Raw genomic sequence first — 27,975 nt, forward strand, 5'->3', positions numbered from 1 at the left:
ATCAATTTTAACTACACTAGTACTGTTTAATTCTAATAACATAATCTATCGTAATTAAAGACATGCATTAATAATGAAAATTTACGCAGCGACAATTATTTAATCTTCCCATAATTGGATAAATGCTTTTAATTAATAACTAAAATTATAATTTTTACTATTTTTTTATTTAAAATACATTTAATCATAATATATAAGTAACTTATAAACATTAGTATTAAAAAAATATTTTAATATTTTTTGAAGAAGAGTATTTCAATATAAAAAAATAATGTCATATTTTGATATTATATATTTATATATAAACATTATTATTGATTTTTGTAATGTTTCATGATATAGTGGTGTATATATACTGATTAGTGTATACATTGTAGTATTATGTCACAGTATACTTGCTAGTCAAGAAATTTATTCTACTATAAATTCAAATGTTGTTTTGTTTTTAGTTATAGAAAAAAAATGGACAAAATAAAGTTTGATTTTTAAGCAATTTATAAAAGTAATGAGTCCTATAACTTATTAAATCAATCGACTCTTATTAAATCAATCGATTCTCAATTCAATTTTCTATGTGAAGATTTAAATTGAGTTAGATATTTAAATGTTGAATCCATACATAGTTAAAATAGATGTTTTAATTGATTTTATATTGAATTGATAATTTCAATTAACCTTAAATACGTTTGAAAAAGTAAAAAATAAACAGACTACAATAGTAGTTGGATAACTTCATCATTATCTTATTGATTATATGTTATGGAGTCTTTTAATAACTAAAAAAAAAACTATTATTAAGATTATATAATATAATGAAAATAAAAACTAAGTAAAAAAGTTGAGTAACAAATTACTCTAAAAGAATGGAATAAATGAAAGAAACTACAATTAAAGACTAACGGTAATATTGTCAACTGATCAAGCATTAAATGAGTCAATTAAATTATTAATATCTAAAAGGAAAATGTTTTAAAGACATAATGTCTCCAAGCCATAATGCCAAGGGTTAAATAGTAATATCACATTATATTTTATTTTTAATAAAATTTGTAATTTATAAAGGTTCTTTTTTGCCCCTACATCTAGAAAATGGAAATTTTGAATAAGGGGTATTAATTACGTATGATATAAATAAGATGACTTCATTATGGGAACTATATATATGGAAGATATGGATTAATATTCCAATATATTCCTATATAAGTTCGAAGATTATTTGTCTAAGGGAATAATTTTTATACATAGTTGATTTATTTATTTTTTAAATTTGCTGGAAAAATAAATTAATGAATGTATAAGTAAAAGTTTATCAATTTTTAGCTATTTTCCATTAATATGAAAAAATAAAAATAAAAAAAAATTAAAATATTAAAAAATCAAATGCTTTAATAAATTTACAAAAAATATAAATTTAATATTTGCTCTTTCGGACATATTAATTTTGGTCCGTCCACTGCAATTAGTACCCTTTTTATTTGCGAAAATTTGTTCACACTTTTGATTTATTGGTATAAATTAAGTTTGTGATTTTGATTTTAGGAATTTTATAGTAGATTTTATTGTAATTCTTTACAATCCCAAATTTAATTTCATTTAATTCTTCATTTTTAAAACTCTATAGTCATATCTTAATAAAAAAAAATATAATCATATGTTATTAACTCATTTATTATTTACTATTTTTAAAATTAAAAAATTGAGTTATTATCACCATAATATTCAACTTCAAAGTCATACATATTATAAAATTAAAATAGTTACTTATTTTATAGCACAATTAAGAAAACAAGTCATATTATGTAAAACTAACAATATTATAATCACAAAGTAAAAAATAAAATACAAAATACGGAGTATATTCTATATAAAAATTAAAATACAAACTAACTAATGGTATATAAAAAGTATAAAAAATAGAAAGAAAATCAAACTTATACAAAGCAAAACACGAATATAATTAAGATATAAAAATAATATAGGAGTAATAAAATATACTAGCTTCCTAATACTACTACTTAAGAAAATATAAAAATCTTCTAATATTTGTAAAAATAATGTCTAATCTAATGCATTAATAAAAACGAAATATTACAATTTAGCTAAAATCAATACGGATATATATCTAATTTAATTTGGCATGTATAATCCAATTAGGGTATATTAGTCCATATTTGAATTAATCTTATGTCAAAGAGACATAGGGGCATTATGGCTTGGAGACATTAGGCCATCCGCAACGCTATCTCTTATCCGTCTCTTAACCGTCTCATCTCTTCACTATCCACGGGCCCCACTGTACTTTTCAGCTCATCTCTTAACTAAGAGACAGCACCTGCAACCCTCCATCTCTTAACCATCTCTTAACTATTAATTCAATTTCATTTTTTATTTTTAATTCCAACAAATTCAATTAATAAAAAACACACTTCATTATAAATAAAATAAAATTACAATTTAAAATACTAAAAAAAATAAAAAAGACATAATTAAAAAACTAGAAATTACAAATTGCACACTTAAACTCAAATAAAAAAAAATGGAGGCAAAGAAGCAGAAGAAGGAGTTCTCTAGTGACGATCATCTAATGGTTGCCAAATTTTGCCCAAATGTGCTCCATTAGATCCTCCTGGAGTTGGGCGTGGGCGGTAGAATCACGTGTCCTTGCCCGAATAGACAACCGCTCTTGCAAAGACGGATGCACTCCCGTTCGAGGCGGACTACTTGCGGTTGAGCTTCCCGGGGTTTCAGGGTCGAACCAATTTCCCGCCTCAGGTCCTTCGTCGGCGACAATCATGTTGTGCAAGATTATGCACGTATACATGATGTCGACCATATTCTCCATAAACCACTGTCGAGCCGGGGCTTTGATAATGTTCCATCGAGCTTGGAGAACCCCGAACGCTCTCTCCACATCCTTGCGAGCAGACTCTTGCGTCTGCGCAAAAAGAGACTGCTTTTCGTCCGTAGGCCTGTTGAACGTCTTCACGAAGGTTGGCCACTTCGGATAGATGTCGTCGGCAAGATAGTACCCCATTTTATACTGGCGATTGTTAGCGACGAAGTTGATGGCCGACGCTTTACCATTCAGAACTTCAGCGAAGAGGTCGGAGTTGTTGAGCACGTTGATGTCGTTGTTCGAGCCGGGGACCCCGAAATACGCATGCCAAATCCATAGCCGGTAGTCGGCGACGGCCTCGAGTATAACGGTGGGGTGGGTACCTTTGTGGCCGCTCGTGTATGACCCCTTCAACGCCACAGGGCAATTCTTCCATTGCCAATGCATGCAATCGACACTCCCGAGCATCCCGGGGAATCCGTGCACTTGTTCGTGAAGACGGAGCAGAAACTGACAATCTGCGGTGGTTGGCGTCTTCAGAAATTCGGCGTTGAAGGCTGCCCGGACGCCTTTGCAGAAGTTCAACAAACAAAGTCGCCCAGTGGATTCTCCGACGTGCAGATATTCGTCGAACGCATCCGCCGTTTGTCCAGTAGCAAGCTGACGGATCGCCGCAGTACATTTCTGGAGCGTCGTGTGGCTAGGACGGCCAACAGCGTCGACCCCTTCTCTGAAGAACTCTTCCCGTGCCGCCAATGTATTCGCGATATGCAAAAATAGCGGGCGTGACATACGGAAACGGCGACGGAAGTAGATATCTCCCCACACCGGGTTCGGACTGAAGTAATTACGTTCCAACCTTGCGGCGGCTTCCTCCCGGTTACGGTGGATGTATGTCTGGCGGCTTCCTCCTCCCTACGTCGATCTGCTTCTAGCGATTCTTCCATTATTTGACGCATTTGCTCAAATGGATCCATAATTGATTAAATTTGGGAGAAGAAAAAAATAAAGGAATGATTTTATAGAAGTGATTGGAGAGGAAAGAAAGAGAGATGAGAGCATGAATGTGTGTTTGTGTGTAAAATGGAGAATGGAGAAGAGTATATATAGAATATATAAAATAAAAAAAATTATTAAAAATATTACCGTTCAACGGTAATATTACCGTTTTTTATTTTAAATTTTTTTTTGAAAAATCTGATTTTTTTTTAAAAAAAATTGAATTATGACGTCATAAATCCGACGCCCACTCCGCGAGTGGGCGTCACGCCAGCAGCCCGCGCGCGCCACGTGGCGCCGGGCGCGTGTCTCGCGAGCTCGAGGCTTGCCTCGCCGGGACGCGTCGGGCGTCGAGACATCTCGTCTCATCAAGACGAGACGGGAGCCGCAACGCTGTCTCGATGCCGTCTCGTCTCGTCGAGACGAGATCGAGTCCGCAACGAGGCAGCGTTGCGGATGCTCTTATGTCTCTAAATCACTATCTAAAAATACCTATATTTACTAAAATATCATTTATGACCAGCCACATGGTCACTTAGTATTACCTTTTTTTTTTTTTTTTTTATTCCAATAACACCCACGCCAATTCCAACAATATTGTCTACGTCAAACCATAAAAAATTTATTTTCAAAAAACACTTCCTAAAAAGAACCAAAATTACTATACACCCATATTCAGTCATTGTAATCGAGGTTCATGTTTGCACTTTGCAGAAACAGAAATTCTTTTCATGTCTTTTTCTTACAAAAAACAAACACCTTCTTTCAAATAGTAGTGTATCTTTTCTCTTTCTTGGACACTATACCAAATTACCAATCAATCAACCAACACCCTCTCTCTCTCTCTAAAAGCTTTGACTGACTACATGATTGAAGAAAATAGATGAAAACACCATAATCATCAGGTTGAAAATGGAGATGCAGGGAGCAGAAGAAGAACTGGAGAGGAGAAGCAAATTCTTGAACAGTTTGATACAGAAGAAAAAGAATGCAGCTGAGCAGGAACAGAATCATGATCGCATGAATGTGCGTGTGAGAGCCTCGGATATGCCTCTGCCTCTGCAAAATCACGCTTTTAAAACTGCTAGAGACATTATTGATTCCATGGCTTCTCTCAAGCTCGACAGTAAACGCCTCGCTCTTTCCCTCAAAAAGGTCCCTTTTCTTTTTCTTTTTTTATCAGTTTCTTGCTCACTTGCAATTACTGTTTTTTTTTAACTTATCTTGTTTTTGTAACATTTTCCCATATAAAAAGATTGAATTTTTAGCAAAGGGTTCATCTGTTTTTGTGAAATGCGGAATGGTTTCATGGGCTTGTGAAGGCTCTTTAATTCGTTTTATATCTACTATTGGCGCATGATAATGTGTAGTGTTGCTTCATTGATTGCTGAAAGAACTAACCATTTTTTTCTGTTCACCATTCGTTTAGCTAGTTACTAGTAAATGAATAGTAAAGTATGGTGTTATTTTGTGGATGTTGGTTGTGCAGAGTTCTAGGAAAAGCTTTGAAAAGTTGAAACATTACCTCAGTTGCAGTAAAAGTTCATTTTTTTGAGAAGGTGCACTAAAAAATGCTTTCTTTGACTCCTCTTTTTTATCCACAGAAGACCAGCTTTCTTGAAAGCAGCGTGTGCAAGCTTTTACTTTTACTTAGTTCAAAGTTGAATGATACTAGTAAAAACTTAGAAGTGTGTAGTAGATGGTAATGCTATTTGAGATGTGTATGATGAATTACTATCAGCTCACAATTCAGCAAAAAGTTTGACAATGATCATTGCTTCCTACAGTAATCTACCTTTTAAGTTTTCAGCAGTGATATTGGAAGAAACTTGATTTGGAGAAATCACGTTACATGAAGAATATATATTTCTTTCGCACCATTTCTTGCATAAGCTACTTGTTGTTTGATTCATGTGTGTTGTGATTATTAGTACAAGCTTTGTCCGGGGATCATGATAAATGAAGATATTAGGATCATTTATGGTATTTGCAGGAGTTCGACTCAACATATGGTCCGGCATGGCATTGCATTGTTGGAACAAGCTTTGGCTCATATGTGACACATTCCCTTGGAGGGTTCTTATATTTCTCCATTGATAAAGTTTATGTTCTTCTCTTCAAGACTGCTGTGGACCCTTTGGAACAATGATCTACCGTTTCTTGTGTTTAATCCATGTTTTAAGTGGTAAGAAAATGTAGTTGGATTGAGGGGGAAATGTTCAGAAAAAAATGGACAAAAGTACATGGTTTTGGTTGAATGTAGTGTGATGGTTTGAGGAAGTTGATTGTAGATTTAAGCAATTGCATTGGGTTTCTATTTCCTTATGTTGTCATTCAACATATATAGAAAAGAGCATGGTATGCTATGAAGTGTATGTGTTAGCTGAGCAGCAGCAGCAGCAGCATATACCTCAGGATTTGTCTGTGCTACTTGTCACTCTGAATTCAATTGAGAAACACAAAAAGCCCAAATCATGAATCATTGAGAAATTGATGTTTTGATACACAAATGAATGAATCAATACTTTTCTACTACCCCAGCTATGTTACACAAGGAAATTCTCACTCCTAACTCTTCTGGAGAGAACAAAATTGGGTGTGCTGGACTTGTGTTAGGGTTTCAAGCACGACTTAGTCGGAGACATGAATGTGGATATATATTATTACAAATATGCAGCAGTCCATAACACGAAACCAAGTAGTAGTACTAGAGAGTGCCCGTAAAAATCTTTTCTGCACAGAGAGCGCGAATGACCACCAGAAACCGTAGAATTAGTTGATGGAGCGACAGCTGTTGTGTTTGTGAAGGTGCCATTTCTTCCAGCACTGATGCAAAGGAAAATTAGTAAGAAAAACTTGAAAGCAGCAACAACCTTAATATGTTGCATTGAACAAGATAGAGATCAACAAATGGTTTACTCCACATGTATATTAATTGTATCAACTAGCAAATTAATCAGTACCTTCCAGAAAAAATGCAAGAAGCATGACCTGCAGTATGACAAAGCAACCTCTTGTGAGATACTCAAATCATAGATAATTAGTTGCATAAATTCTGTCATGAACAAATGTAGCTGGAAATTCCCAATATAAGAACAGGAAAGTGCTTTCGCGGACTTACTAGGGTCCGTTGTGGTGATGGTAGCAACACCATTAAAGTTACAGGTTCCCTCACCCATTGCCATCCGGTGATAGTATGCATCAAAAGCATATGAAGCATGGCTAGCAACAGTATCAGGTTCATAGCATGGCTGCCCCTGCAATAAAGGAGAGCAATCTACTTTCCCCGGTCCACACGCCCAATCTAATGCTGCCTGTAACATCTTCTTGTCAGCACCTTCCCTTGCAACACAATAAGTCTGATTCGTAGTATCGTTTGCCAACACTGTCCCTGAGCCGGTGAGGCGAAGTATATAAACCGGCACCCCATTGCCATCAAAGAGCCCCCAGTTCTTCTCTGATACGGGTCCTGGCCTAAGATCCTCATTGTATAGTTCGTAAATATACGTACTAACAGCAATTCCAGGATGTTTTGGTGTCCCCGTGTTGTTGAGAATGTGCCTTATGAGGTTACTGTTATATGTGTTGGCATTGTCTAGGGTGGCATCCGGCTCTGATGAGTCACCCTTGGAAGGCCAACCTGACTCTGTCACCACGACGGGGATATTAGTGAAGTTCAGATACGATGTTGCAAAGTACGCTGCATCAACAACAGCATCAAATACATTTGTGTAGTGGAGGAGTGTATTGAGATCAACGGCTTCCTTGGTTGGAAGAAGAGGTCGGAAAAGAGCATAGTCCAACGAAATGGCACCACTAGCTTTCATGTAATCATAATACGGATAAACGTTTAGCATAAGATAAGAGTCTGTAGATTGCAAAAACTTAAGCAACGGCACCATGACAGGTTCCCAAGAGCGATTGAAGAAAGCTTGAGAGGGCGGAAACGGGTCAAGGATTATGGAAGATGAATGTGGAGTGGAAACTTTTATGCGGGAGCCAAGATTAGAAGCCACGAGGGCAGAGTGAATAAAAGTCATTGCCGAGACAAGAACTGGAGCAGCATTCGGAAGCGTGGTTAGAACTTCAGAGCCAACTGCTATCGCAGTTATATTTGTGGCAGGGACGTAAGCAAGAACATTGCGAGAAACCCAATTAGCGGCAGTTGAATTAGACTGCCCAATGCCTAACAGTTGATCATTAGGCACGGATACGGTGACATGTATACCGGTATTAGCAAGAGCTAGTAGCATTGCTCTGTCAGCATCAAAAAGCCTTACATGCCGGATTTGCTGAGATTTTAAAAGGGCCACCACTTGGGTCGGATCTGGCATGTCCGAGAGGGCGGTGCCAATGTTCACTCCGATGAAAGCAGCTGCGCATGAGAAACCAACACAATAAGATGATTTCTGGTTGCTTTATATTGGCAAATCAAAAAATAGATCTTGTGAACTCAGGTTAACTCACTGTTATCCTAATATAGAGAAATATTACCATTTTTATGATCATTCTAAATTTTGCATATAAACTCACAGTTATCCTACACTAAGTCATAGCTTGTGGAGGTGAGGAGCCTACCACATGATTAATTCTTACAGAAAGAACAGCCAATGTATCAAGAAAGCTTAGGCAGATAAAAGCCATGAGGTAATAATCTATCTAAGAAACATTATTTACCAAAAGAATGTTGCAATTATTACCTAATAATGCACTAACTTAAAAACAAAACTTGAAAGCCGCTGACAGACAGTTGTGGAAGGCACTAGTTATTAGCCCATTCGATTAAACAAACTACAAAATATCAACTGATCCATAATCACATGGCTAACATGTCAGATTCCAAACTATTAAAATGGGACAGTCAACAATAAGTTGGGGCACAACATGAGTGTCCTGGCCCTCCCATTACTCAATGGGTCTCCTAAACCACACTTGCATTGTGCTATTCACACACAAACACATACATCAATGAGGGTATGTGTAGAAATATATGGTGAAGATAAAAACCCTGTACATATGGTGTGGGGTCAAGATTACCTCATAGAATCTTTGGTACTACAATTTGTGTCCAAAAGAAAAGCAACATGAGCTGAGCTGGTTAGCAATATACAGAAAACTTCCAATACGGCCAGGAAAATAATTAATTAAGGATTTTCAGTTTATCATTCAAGAGACTTACATGGAAGAACTTGCACAAGCAGAAATATTCATATTTCTTCTAAAAAAAACTCAATCTTTATCATATTTCTTCTAAAAAACCAATCTTTATGTGCACAACAAATTACCCCTAATCCAGACAGCAATAAATCACAAAACTTAATAACAGAGATCGAAGTGCAACTAAATATGAGTTCAGTCAGAAATCCATAAGAAGAAGAAGAAGAAGTAAAACAGAAATTTCAAATAAATGAGCTACCTTCTTCATCAGCGCAAGCAGCAGAAATGGCCACGAGGAAAAGAGCAAGAAGAAATAACCCCATTTGGCGAAGCCTTTATGTTTCTTGAACTACAAAGCTCCAATCCAAAGAGCCAAGTGCCCACGCTATTTGAGCAAAAAGCCAAACAAAATAGGCGGGTGAAGAGTGAGAAGAGAGAGGAAATGAGTGTGTGTGTGTGTGTGTGTGTGTGTGTGGAAGGGGCTGCTGTCTAGAGAGGAATCGATTGTGTGTTTTCAGCTATGTCGTATCACTTTACTGTACTTTGTCAGAAATCGACGGCCAATATTTAATTTCATTTTCTATACTTTCTTTTTTTATTATGCGATTGGCATGCTGTAGGCCGTTTGAACATTGATTGCCTTTTGCCAATTTTAAAGTTCAAACACAAAATTTCCTCTTTGACATAGGAGTATTTCTTTTTCTTTTAACCTCAAATTGAATTATGTAGATTGAATTATAAAATTTAGTCCTTCGTTATCTAATGCAGTGATGTTTAAATCTATGTCTATTTTTTTTTTTTTATCATATGTGAATTTTTTTTTGAATTATGCAAAGGCTACTTTTAGAGCATCCACAATGGTGCTTAGGTCAGCCATATGCCAGCCATTCTCTCTCCTGCCACGTTAGCAACACTAAAAAATCCACCTGCCACATCAAATTTAGGCCAGCCATAGGCCAGCCGCAATAAAAACAATTCAAAATATACTACATTTACGGAATTAAAATTACTATTAAAATACGGAATTAAATTTACGACACATATACGGGAAAATTCATTAATTGCATTTAAAAAAGTTACATAGATAAAAAAAATTACATGCATAAATAAAGAAAAAAAACTATCGCCGTGCAATCCTCCGTGCCCACAACTCTTCAATTATATCCTTTTGGAGTTGAATATGAGCATCTACTTGGCGCATGTTGGCAAATTCCTGAAGGCGGCCGGCTTCATCGAGAGGTACCCCACGTCGTACACTAGGGGTGGCCGTTCCGTGGCTTGGACCGGCTTCATCGTCACTGACCCAACTAGTCAGCTGTACGCCTTCGTCTTCGACGATCATGTTGTGCAGGATAATGCAGGCGTACATTATCTGGGAAACGCATCCGACCTCCCACAAACGCGTTGGACCCTTAATTGCCGCCCATCGAGACTGGAGCACACCAAATGCGCGCTCCACGTCCTTGCGCGCCGACTCCTGTCGTTGCGCAAAGTAGGCCTTCTTTTCATCACTTGTTTGTCGGATCGTCTTCACAAAGACCGGCCACCGAGGGTATATCCCATCCGCCAAGTAGTAGCCCATATCATGCCGGTTGCCGTTGGCCACAAAAGAGACGGCTGGACCGACGCCCTGGCACTTCTCGTTGAAGAGGGGAGACGAGTTCAGGACGTTGAGGTCGTTGTTCGACCCGGCTACCCCAAAATACGCATGCCAGATCCACAGTCGGTAATCAGCTACGGCCTCGAGGATTATCGTGGGGTTCTTTGACTTGTAGCCGGTCGTGTAGGCCCCCTTCCAGGCAGTCGGACAGTTCTTCCACTCCCAATGCATACAATCTATGCTGCCTAACATCCCGGGGAACCCATGCTTCTCCCCTTGCATCTGCATCAAATTCTGACAATCTTCGGGAGTAGGGCTTCGAAGGTACTGCTCACCGAAAATGCTGATCACGCCCCCACAGAACTCCTTCAGACATTTCAGGGCTGACGACTCACCGATGTGGAGGTACTCATCCATGTCTGCCGCGCCTCCGTAGGCCAACTGCCTGATTGCCGCCGTGCACTTTTGAATAGGGGTGTGGCCGGGTCTGCCAGCCGCATCGTGCCTGAAGCGGAAACACAGATATCGACGCTCTAATGCGCCAACGATGCGCATAAACAACTCCCTGCGCATTCTAAAACGCCGCCGGAACATGTTGGCGGGAAACCGCGGGTTCTCTGAAAAGTAGTCGTCGTACAGCCGCTGATGTGCAGCTACGTGATCCCGATCAATCACTGCTCGGTGGTGGACAACTCGTGGAGGGCGAGGTATCGCCTGCTGTTCCACCATACGCATGTACCGCTCCATCCCGCGGTTCATGTAGGCATCCATAGCCTCGTTCATCCTCCGTTCGTACTCCTCAGGATCCCCACCACTACCACCACCGCTACCACCTGCGTTACTCATCGCTCGATGATGCTCTTGTACAGAAAGTTAGAGAGAGAGAAAACTCGTTAAAACAAGTGGTGCAAATGAAAATGAAACGAAAATCGCGTTTATATATGATTTTAAAAAAAAATCAAAAATCGGCGCTGGCCGATCGGGCCGCCACAATGGCGGCTAGCCGATCGGCCAGCGCTTCGGCCAGCGACGAGCGATCGGCCAGCCCACGCCGATCCGCTCGCCGAATTCGTGTTCGCCGATTGCAATGGTTCGGCTAGCGCGACGAATCGGCTAGCCGGTCGCTAGCCGACCATTGCGGATGCTCTTAGGATTACTTGTAGAATCTTATGGAACTTAGATCAAAGCTCATTTTTAGTCTTAAATAAATTATTTTGATAGCTTTGGGTACTTGACACTATGAATTTGTCCATTTTTACTCTTAAAGTAACAGTCAAAACAATTTGGACTTTGATTAAACACCGTACCAAAGTTTGCTTCTTAAACATTTTAAATTTTGTGTCTTCAAGGAATGAACATTTTGCTATTTTAGTCATGACTATTATGTTGCGAGCTTCTGGTCCTAAACGTTATGAATTTGTTCTTATTTTGCTAAGAATTCACAAAGCCAATAAACTTTTACAATATTAAAGTTTTATTTACGATGTCAACCCAAATGTTGGCAAGTATAGACGTTTATAGGTAATGAAACATTAGGGACTTTAAAGTTCATTATCCAAATTTTGAAATTTGAAATTTATTTCGATTTTCTTATAAATAAAAAAATTACAATAATAATTAATGATTTTTAAGTGTTTATTAATAATGCTATAAATTTTGAATGGTTGCGACATCACAATTCATTGGCGGTTGTAAATTGTACTAATTCTTAGTTTGGCAAATAGTCCTATTAGGACATTGTCATTACTTTTTGTTTAAATTTAGTTTTCTACATGTGTTATAGAATTGTTGGATTAGTTATAAGGAGATAATGATTAAGAATCGTAGGTAAGAACAATTAAGTTTATGGTCAAGAATATGTTAATGAGTAAGAGAACTAGAGAAGATAGGGAGATTATGGCAGTCAATTTTGAGTAAAAAAAAACTAAAGACGAATCGTTTAGTCCATTTATTGTTGTGCATTTCTATATTTTATGTTTAGGGTAGGTTATGCTTGGTTAGGTACCAGAAACAAATGGTAAATATATGAGTTAAACAATTTTATATATTCGCGGAGCAAGAAGTTGCATTACTATTTCATGGAACTGAAAGCATTATATATGTAGAAAACACACATTATATATATATATACACGCTCCATAAGTTATTAGTGCAACAAAGTTGAAGTACTTGGTTTACAGTAGAAAAACACACACGAGATTTTCATGGAACTGAAAGCATTATATATGTAGAGAAAATTGCATAAATATAATTATCTGGTCATTCCGCCTTCAACGATTGGAGCCATGGATATTCCGCGATTCTGTCTCTCCACATTTCCATGCCATCCTGCAACAAATTAACCACATCCTAAGTATTCTAGTACTATATTTTCACACCTTCCTTTGCTAGAACTAATCTCCCTCTGAATAAGTGAAGTGAAGAAATACTACTATATAGAATTGATTTATCTGTAATGTTGTGTTCAAATCATTTACTAGTATATTGAGATTGCAGCATTTGGGAAAGAAAGACTATACCGATGGTCATGTCGAATCCACGATTCTTAAGCTCGCGATACTCTTGGCAGAGAGCACAAGATTCGCAGAAGCAATGAAGCAAGCAGTCGCAGCAGGGAGATTCGTGGAGGGAGTATTGCTGCCTCATTTTGGAGCGGTAGAAACACGAATAGAAGCACGGGCACCCGGTCACGCACGCTATCAATGTGTACAGTGCTCCATTCTGAATACAAGCTGCAGCATCCCAACTTCATTAGTCAATCACCAGCTATATACGCTTACTCAATCATACTAGTACCATTACTAACAAAAAAAATGAATATGAAAGTTACCACACAATGAGTAAGTGGTAAAAATATGAGCAATAAATAAGAAAATAATGCGATGCAGGGGCAGCAGCGCATTGACGTGGATGGTTCATAACATAAGGTTTATACCGATAATATCCTTTTGTAAGTTAGTTGGGTCGTCTCCTCCAAATTCCTTCATACTATTTCCATAAACTCAACTATTTAATTCGATTAACCGGAAATGAAATTCATATAATTAAATAGGGTTGAAAATTAGATATGTATGCTTACAGCTGGATCCTTTGTCGACGATCTCAGAAATCCGGCCAAATGTAATGCAGGGGCACCAGAACGTCAAGCAACCTGATTAATTATTAACACACCAACTATATTCAGTAATGATATGATAGATTCCAAATTCCAATTGTGAATTAAGTAATTAATTCAGAAACTCACAGTTGCGGACATCGGAAAAGCAACCGCAGAGGCCGGTGGACCATGGCACCTGAGGCTTGGGGGGAAGAGGAGGCCTCGGCTCGGGCTTCTCGGTGTAAAATGTCTGGGTGGAGCTGACCGGGATCCCGGTCGGAGTGGTGTAATCACGCGGCGGAGATGCCGTGGCATCGGAGAATTTCTGGTAGTCGGTGGAGTTGGAGTTGGATGAGTACATGATTGATTCGATGAATCCAACAATGGGATGGGAGTGGGAGAGAGATGATTGGAAATCAAATTGGGGATGGATGAGACAAATATAAATAGACAGTCGGCGAGTCCAGTTGATTGAACGAGTCAACTCGGGTAATTCAGATTAGTCAATGTTGTTTGCTGCAACGCGCTTCAATCTCATATCCAAGTTGTGGAATGTATTAATTATGTATAGTTTATAGTGCATGTGTTACCTCACTAAGAATTTTGTCCAATGGAGGATTTTGTAAATTTCTTTTAGGCATAATAATCGTTTCATTGGAGTTTATTGGACGGTTGATTGGAACGTTCAAAATCGTGTAAATTTCGTCACTTCCGCTGGAAAAAAGTGAAGATATGTACCACTTCATTCATAATTTTAAGTCTTACATCAATTCAACATAAAAATTTTAAAATTGTAAAAAAAATTGAAAAAAATTTTAACATGATTTCCACTTTTTATATAATGATTGTAATACTTTAGTGAAATATGTTTATTATTCAAAATAAGAAAATAACAAATGAAATTTTAATTGTGGATGTGTCTAATGATATAATAAGATAATTGTGTTTTTCATAAGTAACAATTTGTACTTAATTATCCAATAATCTCGTAAAAATATATTTAAAGGACTGCGCAAATTTTAATAAAAAATATTAATTGTAATGTTAGTGGAATAAATATTTCAGCTTAAAAATATCTTAAAATAAAGACAAAGTCCCATAGTCAAAGGAGTACATATGTTGATTATTATCCATAAACTAACTTTAATAAATGTAGACTAATAATAGTATCCACAAACACTTGATATATAATGAAACAAATTCAATATTCTTAACCCTAATATTTATAATGAGTTTGAATAAGTATAAACATTTGTTATATGAAATAAATTCAATATTCTATCTGAAACAGTTCGATGAAATTAGCGGCACCTGTGACCCGTGACCGTGTGTAGGATTTAGAAATTTCGTGGAAGGTATAATGTAAATTACTATCATTGAATGCATAATAATGTCGTTCATCATAATATAGTTATCATAATGACCTTTCAAAGGTTCAAACCATTAAAAAAAAGTCCTTGAATTGCATAATTGAAAAATAAGGTTCAAACCGAGTATAAAACTACGATTGAGTGTCAATGCATATTTCTCAAGAAATATCCGGGATATCAAGCTATGTCTTAATAACAAATTTTTATATATATTATTGAGGCCCCATCTATTAAATACTATCTTATCCAAAAAGTCGCTCAATATATTAGTTGACTATATGTAAAATGTATTGCGACTTACTCATCTTTTTTTTTAAGAAGTTTGTTAACGACAATTTAATACTAATACTTAATAATAGCTTAATGAATATCATAGCCGAAGTAAGAAAATGTATTGCAGTTTTAGGTATGTTCAGTTAACTTTTTAATTTATAAGGGCATGCACAAACTGACCATGGAAAGGAAAACTAGGTGTAATTGATACAAATTGAATGAATAATATATTTTCATAGTCATAGATTCATAATGTTCACCGCTAATTCTACAAGAATGAAATACAGTTTCCACAAAAATACAAGCAACCTTCACAAGATGATCTTTGTAAATATCTAGTGGAGAAACAAGCAAAATCGGCATTGGTTGGGGAAAAAAGGCCTAATGAGAAGGGTTATTATTGATTAGGGGGATGGGCTCTATATATAATATTGTACCAGATTCTCTACAGCTACATTCGTCTAAAAAAATAGACAAAATTATAAATGATACGAATTTTAATGCGAAATTAGTAAGGTATGAGAGAGGGGAATAAAGTGATGAAAAGTAATGTTAATGAATTTTCGGGTCCACATTTAGAATGACATGTATGGTTAGTTTGTTTAAAACTTTTCATATTTAGAATTGATATAACTTTGGTGGACGGTCCAAAATGGTAAAATTAGTCTATTTTTATGGACGAAGGTAACATGTTGTTTGTAACACCCCACTTTTTCGAACTCTAATTTTAGAGTCGAAAATTTAATTTCCTAAATTATGACTTAGGAGACGTGAATTAATTGAGGAACAAAGTTATGACCGAGTCGGGTTTAGGGTTGCGTTGGAAGTTTGAAAAGTCAAACTTGTTGATTATATGGCGTGGCATGCGAATATTTGAATTAAAGGTGAAATTATGTGATGATTTAATTTTTTAAGGGTGAGTGAGATTTTTAGGATACTATTCCATAACCTTTTCCTTGGAATTTTCGATAATCATAGCCTTAGTGGAGAAAATCTCATTTTTCCGGATTTAATTTAATTCTTGGGATATTTATCCAAATTAAATCCAAAACCCAATTATTCTCTATTTCCTAAGAAAAAAAATCGAACCCTATTGTTTTAAGGTGATTTTCGAAAATCACCTATATTTGGGAAGGAAGAATTATTTTATTTTTAATTGATCCCTTATTGATTTCCTTCCATACCTAAAATTTAAATATTCTACCAAATCTTTCCATACCTCAAGGAGATCTTGTCATATCTTATTTTAGTTAATATTAAAGATCCATTCCTTATTTAAAGGAGCAAATACCCGCCTATTTCTTTTCCCAATGGGGAGGATTTTTATTTTTATTTTGCTCCGTGATATTTTATTCTACTCCGTAAAATATACAAAACAAAATCTTGGCTAATTAAAAGCCATATATTTCGAAAATCCCCATGCTTGAACCCTAGATCATTTTCTTCCTCCCTACTCCACAATATTTGTTTTTAATTAATTATGGAGAATCAAATCTTACCAAATATTCTATATTATTTACCTAAAGATCTTATTGAGCACTATAAATAAGAGAAACCCCTAACCCTAGCCATCACAATTTTCGCCCCCTCCCTCTTTTCCTTCTCTCTCAATTTTCTTCTACTTTACTCAAATAATCCTTCATCCTTTGAGAAGAATTAGAGTTTGAGCCTCACGATTTTTGAAGAACCAAGTCTTTACTTCGTTTCTACCGTTCGTTATTCTCAAAAAGGTATTCTCATATTAATCTTCTTCTTTCTACTCGATTCCTCTTCTTTCTAACCGATTAATCAGTATTCTTGAACCCTCATGCATCTTGTTGAGTGAAAGTGGGATAAAGGGGATATGGAAATATGTATACATGCGTGTGGCGTGTGTGCATGTGGGTGTGGCGAGTGTGTGTGTGTGTTGTGTGTATGTTGGCAAAATACTCTTATGTGACATATGTTGATGTTAGATCTAGAGTTGAGATGCAAATGGAACTTATGTGATGAACATGGCCTTGATTGATGACGTTAAGATAAATCGATGGGAAAAGGGAAAAGCGTTGAGACATGCATGAGTTAGGAGTTTGTGTTGAATCTGATTTGTGATATATGCCTATGTGATTAAAAGGTGAAACCTCGGTTGCGAAACAGGATAACAAAGGAAAGAACATACTTGAAATCTAAGCAGTCGAGGTGGGCTTTACTCTTAAACTCTTTTATGTGCAAATATATGAATGTGGAGAAATAAGGATGGTTTAACTGTTATGTCATGCCTATTTTTGTTTTGTGATGATATTGTGTGCCTGATGCCTAGTTTGTGAGTACGCTCCATTAGGCTACAGTGGCTATGGATATGTTTAAACGAATTCGGGTCTGAGTACGGGCCGCAAACCCTACCAGGCTGTGTACACGGTGGGATCGGGAGCCGTCCTTGCTAGTCGGCCGGTCTCGTGGGCGAAAAGTGTGGCCACACTTTCGTCGCACTATGGAAATGATGAGATTGTGGAAAGTGATGAGGAAATTGGGGAGTTGTTTGATTGGCCAATCTATGGAAATATTTTTGTGATACTCGTTGAATATTTATTTTGAAAAGTGTAAAACCTCGAGTTCACTATGGTAAGGGTGGCATAACTTATAAAATGTTTTGGCAACGAGTTCACTGAGTATTTTAAAATACTCAGCCTTGCATGTGTTTTCCTTATGTGCAGGTTGAACGACGACGAGCAGTGGCGGGTGTTGAGCATATTAACTAATTAAGATGGGTGTTTTGAACTTCAAGCGTAGTTGTGTCTCCATACATAGCTGCACTTTCTCTTGGTCGTTTCCGCTGAATTTTCTTTGAAACACTTTAGTATTATTTGGATATTTTGCACTTGTTCCTTTCGTTTTAGAATCTTGAGACATCTTGTGATATCATTGGGATTTATTGAACCCTTCAGTTTTGATCATACTTTATAGTACTTATCCTTCATTTATTTCTCTTGATTAAACCTTTGACTTGCGACTCTGATAGTCCGTTTTATACTTAGGTCAAGCCTCTTTAAATGGAACTCTAGCCTATGTTAAACTCTTTTAAGTCAGTTTTGGTAGCAGTCGCCGCATTTATTGTACCCTAGGAGGGCGGACTGTTACATTGTTGGCTACCATGTTCGCACAATATATCTGACATGTTTAAGATGGTGGAAATCCGATCCAACCGAATAACTTTTGTAGCTATAGCACCCATGTCAATCCACTTTTTACTCCTCTGAATTCAGCTTCTATATTTGAAAGTGTAACCACCTTATGTTTCTCACTATGTCATGCCCCAAGATATCCTCCAACAAAAGTGAAGTAACCTGTTGTGGAGCCATGCACTTCCAAATGCTTATGTTTTCCGAACACAATTTCATGTCCAAAGGTCCCTTTCAGGTATCTCATAATCTGAAGAGTTGCTTCTAGGTGATCAGCTTAAGGACGGTACACGAATTGATTTTACATGAGAAATGAAAAACGAGCAACAAACGTTAGTTTCCACATGATTTGCAACATTGTATCAACTATACATACCATATATAGGTTCTAACTTTCTTCAGAAGCATAAGTATTGTTGATGGTTGAGATTGAGTACAATTTAAGCGGGGAACTGCGGAAGCAGAGACAAATGGCACGCTGATCTGTAGGAGTTGGAGAGACCGGTAAAAACAGTATCACCTGTTTCAATAGGGCTGAACTTAATAAGTGCTGCAGGAAGCAAATCCTCTTCTTCAAATGTGATTCCTCTCTCTCCTTCCATTGCTCACCAACTAATACAAGAAAAGGTTCACATTGTGTTATCTTTACTCAGTCAAAATAAAATGCTATAGAAGATCACAGCTTTTGGCATATTTTGTTGAAGATAATTGGTTCAGTATATATATTCAAAGGAGAAATCGGTTGATCGAGTACATCAAACAAATCAGTAAGATGAGTAAACAGAAAAAAAAAAAAAAAAAAAAATGCAACAAAAGTTCATTCTCAAGTTACTAACAATAACATACAGTAAATCACAAGTACAGTAAATTGGTTACTAATTCAATACTCCCTCCGTCCACGAATAAGAGTCCCGTTTTCCCATTTTGGTCCGTCCACGAATAAGAGTCCCGGTTCATAATTACCATAAATGGTAAAGAGACCTCACATTCCACTAACTCATTCAACTCACATATCATTTAAAACTAATATATACAAGTGGGACCCCTATTCCACTAACTTTCTTCCATCCATTTTTCTTAACATTTCTTAAAACCCGCGCCATTTAGAAATGGGACTATTAATCGTGGACGGAGGGAGTAGTTGATAAAGCCTGTAAAAAAATATACTAGTATATGAAATGACTTGTATATTGTTCCCATGGAAATATAGCTTGAAGTACCACTCCATCAGGTAAATGTATTCTAACAACTGTTTTATTATATTGCCTTCTTGCAGCTTTGGCCTGCTTTTCTCTATATGATTTAGGAACAAGAAGCTTAGATTCCTCTAACTTTTTCCTCCTTGGCTCTGCTTCCCATATCACTTCTTCAGTGGAAAGGTTGTAGAAAGAATCGGGTAGCTCTATTCTTGCTGCTATGTTCTCAGGGACAGAAAAGAATACCCGAATCTAATTTCAAGAATGAGCAAAGTCATTATAATTCACTCTCAGATAGTCAAAGGAATATAAAGCCATGATCTGCTGTTAGGTGAACTCAACTCAAGATGTTGCAGGAGAGAACACAGGAGCAGTAATAAGCAACGTTCTCAACTTTAACTGAATTAGCAGGCATTATTTTCAAGTGCTGAAGAATGATACCTCCACCTCAAGGAGTATGAAATAGGTTAGTGTTTTTTAGGGAGCAATAGGTTACTAATTGTAGCTTAAGGTTCGTAGTTGCTACTCAAACATAACTGAGATGAAACTTAGAATAATAGATAGAAATCATAAGACAATTAATGTAACTGCCAAACTACATAAACAGAATGTGTGGCATCTCTGAATAAAGAACATTTTACAAGACACAATAGTTGAGTCCAATAGTCACCAGATTATGTGATCCCAAAAGCAGACAAAAATATTGCATAAAGCAATTGAAATCTAATTTCTATATCATGAGTAATTCTGAGCAAAAGAATTCCAGCAATTTTTGTAACAAATTCTGAATCAGAAGTTTGCGTGAGCTGCACAAGGGTAGCTATATCTTCAAATATCAAAAGTTGAAAAGATTTCATCCAACGCTGATGTACCATAAAAGACATAATCATAAGCTATTAGCTAGATTTGATAAAGATACAAACTCAGCAGAGGAATCATGGAGTATCCAAGGTAACAATCTACCAAACAAGGAGTCAACAAAGCTAGCAGGGTTATACTTATAGTACCTGTCTATCAAACTCTCAATAGGTTTCTCCAACTTAACTGGAGCAGCAGAATGCAGATGGTATATCTTCCTCTTCCCGGGAGTGACTTAGGGTCGGGCTCTCTGCTCTCCGACTTATGCTTGGAAATAGTGTTTGTCTTTGGATTGGAGGGCTTTGAATTAGACAATGCAGGTGGACACAACACTGAGTGCGACTGCGGAGGCGGCGATGACGTAGTGGAACATCCCAAATCCTTGAATGATTGTCATCTTTCACTTCATCCATTCTCCTACTTATTCAATCAACGATCACTTAAGATTGTCAAAACAGTACGATTGGTACTACGTTTCCGTGCGTATGGATGGTAGATTGGTAGTAGATTCTTGGGGATATTATGGACTCGGAAAAAATTGATTAATTAATGTGATTTTTGGTGGCAAATTTGATTGAATTCTATTGAGTTGATTTATTGAGTTACCTGGTATGTGATGAGCTGTGCGGTGGTTTAATTCGCCGTCTTTCAATGTGCATTTGATGGTAAACAAATTACATACTGTCATGTTTTGGAAGTGAGACAAACATACTTCAACGAATTAATATTGTTGAAGCATTCCTTTTATTTTTGGGAGAATCATGGATATGTCTTAGTGCAACAAATTTTTCTTCTTATAAGATTTCATAGAAACAATTTTACACAATAATTTGAAAACCGAAACTATAATGTTGTGATTCAGAATTTGTGAAATAGAGGAGATTTAACATGAGGTACACATATTTAACTATGTATCTTTACTAAAAATTTGGTGAAATTAAGTTTAAGAAATTATTAATTTATTAAAATTATTTAATACTAATATCTATCCTTTATGTTTTCTAAAATATTGGGCGTGTTTGATAAGTTAGTAATATCAAGATAAAGAATTATATATGGACATTTCTAATTGTTTGATACCATAATTAAGCTTAACTCAAAACTCAATATAAGACATGGCTCTATCCAATCTTACCAAAATTATAACTTTAACCATGTTTATGTAACCCACCAATTTGTTAAGTTAAGTATGTTATATAATATACTATACAAATTTAGATAATTTCTTTTCGATCAAAGAACAACGAAAAAAATCATATCTTTGTATATCTTGACATGAAGCTCGTATTTCTTATCGTGTTTTACATATCTTCTCATATCCTATTTTTTTTATCAAACGAGTCCTTAGTATTAGTTGGCCTTGACGATTACGTATGTTTTGTCTTCCTCTATATACATAATATGTCACTAACTTCTAAAGTGGTCTTTAATCCAATCAGTTTGAGGTACAAGATATTACGACTCATCTATACATATATAAAAGGCGAGTTTTGGCCGTAATTTGATATATTTAAAAGTTATGGGGTGAATTTGAATTATTATAAAATATGTAACTCTCATGAATATTTATTTAAATATTTTAATGCTTTGACTAATCTTTAAATAGGATAATGAGCATTTAACAAATTTTGTAACCTCTATTCTCTTAATTTTATAATTTATGATGTTTTAATTTCATGATTTCTCATATTCTAATTTTGTGCCTATAAAAAGCATAGAGTTGTAGATGAATTACACATTCACCATTCTCTCTCAAGCTCTCAACATTTTATTGTATATTTTAGAGTATTGCTCAACTTTTGGAACTCCATCAAGTTCATCGGTGCCAGCGGGTTTGAGAAGTTATACACGTTAGGAGGAAGACGTTTCATCTTTGGGGATAATACGTCAATTCGAAAGTACTAACCGTGATGTACTTTGTCGTGCGGAAAGAGGGTTTTTCTCAACTAGACTTATAGTTCGGTTTATTTTATAATTTTCGTTGTAATTTCCATTTCATTTTTTTTATTGCAATAGTTAGAGTACTGCGTGTATATGGTTCGAGAATTCTATGCTAATATTTTTTACAATTCTTAGAGATGGAAGAATTGTAACATCCTTAACTCAAACAAGCATAATGTTTATCTTCATCTTTACACAATCTATTATTTTATATATTTATATTCCAACTTGTGTTGTAATTATATTATATGGTGTCTCAAAAATAATATTTTATGACTTATGATGAATTAATAAGTGGTGCATAATATGTATATTTGCAATGAGATAATTAAACCTTTCAAAATAGAGTTGATCAAACAATTAGTTGTTCAAACAAAATAAAATAGTCTACAACCAAATTTTGGTTTACTAATAATACTATTGTTGAAATTAGGATTTGGCACTTAATTGTTCCGGGATACAACTGATTTTCTATAGAGAATCTAATTATCTTATATATAGGTGATCAACTAAGTAAAATATATACTTATTAAATATATTTTACAAAAAGAAAATTTGCAGCATTGAGAATTGTAAAGTAGCATAAAAAATAATATAGATTTTTCATATTCCAACAAGCCACGTTTAAAAGTACAATAAATAAAGGTAAACGTTCCAACATTCAAAAGGGCTATCATTATTCATTAATATAATAGTGTTAATTCAACCAATTAATGTAATATTTTTTGTATAGTTTATCATTTGAATTTTTTTATGTTCATAGTTTTGACATTTTGAATATTATGAGTTATCGATTTATTATTTTGTTAAAAGTGTGATATACATTATTTTTAGTTGAGAAATATGAAGGATTGTTTTAAACATATTTTTTAAATGTATCTAACACTTGATATAGTCTCTTCATCGTTGTCCAAATAATTGTGTCTACCTTGATTCCATTTCAAATATGTTTAATTTTATGTTTTTAAGTGTAAAATGCATCGAGGAGCATATATTTATTGAATTTTTATTATATGTATATTTTTCTATTTTTAAATTTTATATAGTTATATTTTCATATTTTAATTAATCAATTAACAATTTAAAAATATGTGATAAAAAAAATATTTTGTCGTGCATCGCACGTGGGTTAACACTAGTTCATATAAAAGAGAAAAAAAAGTAGCTATTTTATCATTAATACGGGATCATGGATATGTTTAGGAAGTAGTAGCAAATTACTCTATAAAGAAGGCAAATTCCCTAACAAGAAAATATTTTGTTGTAGAAAATTTGAGTCTTGAATCATCCTACAGTGTTTCAAGACCCAAAAAAAATTCACTGTGACAATCTTTATTCTTTATTTTTGTACTGTTTGGTCACTTCACTGAAAAAATATCTCAATTTCGGCATCGCTTTTGCTGTCTCTCAGACACACACACACACACATTCACATACATACATGAATTAATGAAGAAGTAAGCGAGAGATCATCTTCTGCACAGCTAATGAAGAAGGAAACGAGAGATCATCTTCTGCAAAGCTTCTCCAAACCAAATACCAATACACGACGTCTTCTTCAATCACAAATTTTCCGCAGCCGCCGCACAACATCCGCCGCCGATGGCCTACCACTAGGCTGCCGCGACGTGCACGAAAGCGCCACGAGCAATAGCTCAACCACCTGATCCTCCGACTCCTCGCGCCCAATCAGACTCGGATCGATCACCGCAGCCGTCCCCTTGTCCTCCACCACCGTCTGCACCCAATCAGGCAGCGCCACGCCTTCCTCCGTCAGAATCCCGTCGGGCTCCCTCCCCGTCAGCAGCTCCAGCAGCAGCACCCCCAGCCCGTACACGTCCGCCTTCTGCGAACCCACGCGCGTGTCCAGCACCTCCGGCGCCCTGTACCCGTTCAGGCTCGAGCTCGACGCAACCAGCCGCGCCAGCCCGTACTCCGACACGCGCGCCTCGTAGTCCTCCGTGATGAACACGTTCGACGACCTGATGTTGCCGTGCACGGTCCCGGACCCCACCGAGTGGAGATACTCGATCCCTGATGCCACCCCCACCGCGATCCTGCACCTCGTTTCCAGCGATAGTGACTGGTTACTCATTCCTGTCATCGATAAAGACTGCAGTGTCAGTTTTATGTTTCTAAAGAATAGTAAACTAACTTTATAGTGAAAATGTTTTTAAAAATAGAAAATGGACTAATTTTATATCTCACCATAAGAGTGGAGAGCGGCGGCGAGGCTGCCTTTGGGCATGGGGCGGTAGACAAGGAGCTTCTCCTCCGTACCGTAGAAGTAGCCACGGAGAGGCTCGAGATTCCGGTGAAGAAGCGATCCGACTTCCTCGATTTTGACTCTGAACTCGGCCTCGGGAACAGAGACATTCTTCAACCTCTTTACAACCACTTGAATTCCGCTCTCAAAATACGCCTTATACGTTGATCCGATCGTCCCTTTCCCCATCACCTCCGCGGAGGCGCTCAGCAGCTCCTGCAAACTGAAAACCGCATCCTCTTTCCCCAAAAACACCAATCCATCGCTCTCCTTCTTCGTCTCCAAATATTCATTGTTGCGCCAGTTGTATTGCTCTGTATCTGGAGTCCTAATGTCGCCGGCGGGGGAACGCGGGGCCGGAGATCTGTGCGGTAACACTTTTCTGCTTCTGTATGTTTTCCACAAAACGAAGGCAACACAGAGAATTATAAGCAATGCAGCGAATGATCCTATTGCGATTCCGGCTATTGCGCCGTCGGAAAGGTTGTTTCCACCATTACTTGAGCAAGAAGGAAGAGGTCTGCCACACAGAGAGGTTCCTAAAAAGGATTGATCGGAAAAATTGGCTAATGTGGACGGAATTGATCCGGTTACATCGATGTTGAAGGAAACGTTGAAATTTCTGAGGTTGGTTAGGTTATTCCAATCAGGAATTGGTCCGGTCAACTGGTTGCTTTCCAGATACAAAGTCCTCAAATTAATGAGGTTGTTGAAATTGGTGGATAGATTTCCGGAGAATCTGTTTCCGGCGAAATTCACACGCAGGAGATTCGTTAACGTGAAAAAGGTATCCGGGATCTCGCCGGAGAAGCTGTTCCCTGACAGGTGGATATCCTCGAGGTAAGTGCACGACGCTAAATCGGAAGGGAGTTGGCCGGAGAGGGCGTTGTTGCGGAGGCTGAGCACCCGGAGTTCGGTGAGGTTTCCGACGGAATTCGGCGGGAGGGTGCCTCTGAGGCCGCTGCCTGGGAGGCGGAGCTCGACGACGCGGTTGGTTGTGGCGTTGCATACGACGCCCCGCCACGAATTGCAAGGGGAGGAGCCGGCGGTGGTGTTCCAGCGGAGGGTTTGGCCGCCGACGGCCTCTTGTAGGCGGAGGAGGGCGGAGCGGTCTGCGGCGAGATCGGAGAATACGGGGATGAGGGAGACGAGGAGGTGGAGGAAGAGGAAGAGGTGGTGGTGGTGGTGGTGGTGGTGTGACATTTTATTATGGTGTGAAATTGAAATGTTAGGATGATTTTGTAGAAGCTGATTTATGCAAAGATTGATTGCAAATTGCTAAATTGAGTTATTTTGATGATGGTAGAGCGACAGTCAACGATCACTTGCGCGTTGAGGATTGACTTGATGTTGCAAGGAATTGACGGCTGCCGTGACTATTCCATTGTGTTCATTTTGGTTTACATGACTCATATTCAAATTAGGACAAATATAGATTTATTGCTTTAGTATTTTAATTAGAGGAATGTTCATTACGTGTGCCTAGCATTATATAATCATTGTGCACTAAAGTATAAAAATAGATGGTCTCATGAATTTTGGCAGGTTATGTATGATTGTATTCTACTTCCGATTCAGATTTCATTTGATGCACTTCTTTCTTTCTTCAATTTATCACAAAATTTAATCTCTACTTATCTTTGCAATTTGTGCAATACTTGTTTACTATTGGTGAGTTTTACGGGCGCTCGTGACGAACGGCTGCCAGATTAGGCAGGTTGAGAATTGTGGGAGCCTACTGGTAAATGGGAATTAGGTATTCAAACATTTTGCCAAATAATTGACAATTTTGTTACCTCGAGTTAACTAACTTTTTATTATAAACGTAACATGAGATTTTCAGTTAGCTAACAAGCTTCATATGCTTTTCTTTTATGAAATTGACTAAACGGACATGTTAATTGGTTTATTAAAGTTGCAATTTATCGAATGAAAAGAGTCCTTTGTTATAAAAATATGTGGACCAAATTTTGGATTCAAACATTGTTTAACACTTTTTTTTCTGATTCTATTATGGATTTGAGTCTACAACTTTAAAGTTAGACATTTTATGGAGAATAATTTCCTCTTAATGTTATAAACTTTCACAAAATCTACTATATTGTTCACACACTTTTTTTAGAGAAAGAACCAAAAGAAAAAGGAAAGCACAATATTTTACCCGCACATTTCCTCATATTCACCGTGTAATTAAAGTTAGACATGTTAATTAGAGTTGCTTCCATTTTTTCCTCCGTTTTTCCATATGATTGGTTTGGAGAATGATTATATTCCATCCGAGATCTTTTAAGGGATGTGTTTAATTTACTTATGTAGAATAAAATAATACTATTATATTTTATGCATACAAGAGTACGATTCATTAATTGTTTAATTTATTTTTTTTAAGAGTTTTTTTTTTTGGTACATGTCAATTATAATGAAAGACTACAAAATGGTATACAAATACACCACACCAATAATTCAAACTTGGGAAAAGGCAGAAAAAAGGTAGGCCATCATTTATTAATGACAAGGAGTTATAGAAAATAGCATTCGTGTATGACTTATTCAAAAAACAACTTTTTCGAGAATTACAAATAATTCTATGCCATAATATTTTCTAGACCAGTTCTCCTATATAGACACGCGTTAAATGCATCAATTATTAGAAATGAGTTATCCATCCATTAAAAATTTTTATAATAGAGAGTTTTATCCACACTTATATAGAGAAGTTAGGATCATCACCAAGTCGATATGCGACAAGATTTAAGAGTTTTAACATTAATCACAACAAATTAAAATATTAGTCCTAATAATTCTCTTAATTAAAGTATTAATTAGATTGGTTGATTAGGATGATTAACGATAAATATCCATTTTGGACTTTGACTTATTTTGATTAGTTATCATACGGAGTATAAATTAGTACTTCCATGTTTTATCTCTATTCATACCGATTTGTTTGTTGATCAATTTGTCAAGTTTTGATAGAACAATGCCATAAAAAAAAGTCAAGAATAGAAGTATAAAACTTACGGTGTACTATAGTTTACGCCTTTGGAGGAAAGAAAGTAATGTTTGGGTTGTTTTTTCTCCACTAATGACATGGTCTTATAAGCTATAAAGTTTAAACCCTACAGCCATTTCTTGGTGGACTGTGCATCATGCCTATATAGAAAAGTCTAAGCTCAATTCTCTCATTTAATCTAGTTGACCAGAGCTTAAAAATTTTTGATGCT

The 27,975-nt window shown here is 36.6% G+C and overlaps 4 protein-coding genes across 4 annotated transcripts; 1 reads left to right on the forward strand and 3 right to left on the reverse strand.

Annotated features, from left to right (window-relative positions):
• Positions 1-4,575: 4,575 nt before the first annotated feature.
• LOC125211242 (dynein light chain 1, cytoplasmic-like) lies at positions 4,576-6,154 on the forward strand. The gene is made up of 2 exons (XM_048110969.2): positions 4,576-4,990; positions 5,829-6,154. Exons 1-2 carry the CDS (start codon positions 4,748-4,750, stop codon positions 5,982-5,984), a joined length of 399 nt encoding a protein of 132 aa, XP_047966926.1. The 5' UTR covers positions 4,576-4,747; the 3' UTR covers positions 5,985-6,154.
• A 130-nt stretch (positions 6,155-6,284) lies between these two features.
• LOC125211235 (glucan endo-1,3-beta-glucosidase 3-like) lies at positions 6,285-9,534 on the reverse strand. The gene is made up of 4 exons (XM_048110958.2): positions 9,252-9,534; positions 6,957-8,210; positions 6,799-6,826; positions 6,285-6,661 (listed from the first exon to the last, which is right to left on the reverse strand). The coding sequence occupies exons 1-4, from the start codon at positions 9,313-9,315 to the stop codon at positions 6,499-6,501; spliced, it is 1,509 nt and encodes a 502-aa protein (XP_047966915.1). The 5' UTR covers positions 9,316-9,534; the 3' UTR covers positions 6,285-6,498.
• Positions 9,535-12,685: 3,151 nt separating this feature from the next.
• LOC125211239 (protein PLANT CADMIUM RESISTANCE 2-like) lies at positions 12,686-14,188 on the reverse strand. The gene is made up of 4 exons (XM_048110961.2): positions 13,837-14,188; positions 13,672-13,743; positions 13,112-13,324; positions 12,686-12,920 (listed from the first exon to the last, which is right to left on the reverse strand). Exons 1-4 carry the CDS (start codon positions 14,048-14,050, stop codon positions 12,844-12,846), a joined length of 576 nt encoding a protein of 191 aa, XP_047966918.1. The 5' UTR covers positions 14,051-14,188; the 3' UTR covers positions 12,686-12,843.
• Positions 14,189-23,630: 9,442 nt separating this feature from the next.
• LOC125211232 (putative inactive receptor kinase At1g48480) lies at positions 23,631-26,113 on the reverse strand. Its single transcript, XM_048110954.2, has 2 exons — positions 24,694-26,113; positions 23,631-24,582 (listed from the first exon to the last, which is right to left on the reverse strand). The coding sequence occupies exons 1-2, from the start codon at positions 25,952-25,954 to the stop codon at positions 24,044-24,046; spliced, it is 1,800 nt and encodes a 599-aa protein (XP_047966911.1). The 5' UTR covers positions 25,955-26,113; the 3' UTR covers positions 23,631-24,043.
• Between the last annotated feature and the right edge of the window lie 1,862 nt (positions 26,114-27,975).

Source organism: Salvia hispanica, chromosome 3 (genome assembly GCF_029641045.1).
Source record: "Salvia hispanica isolate PSC_SH4W2 chromosome 3, Shi_PSC_v1, whole genome shotgun sequence".
Taxonomy (NCBI): Eukaryota; Viridiplantae; Streptophyta; class Magnoliopsida; order Lamiales; family Lamiaceae; genus Salvia; species Salvia hispanica.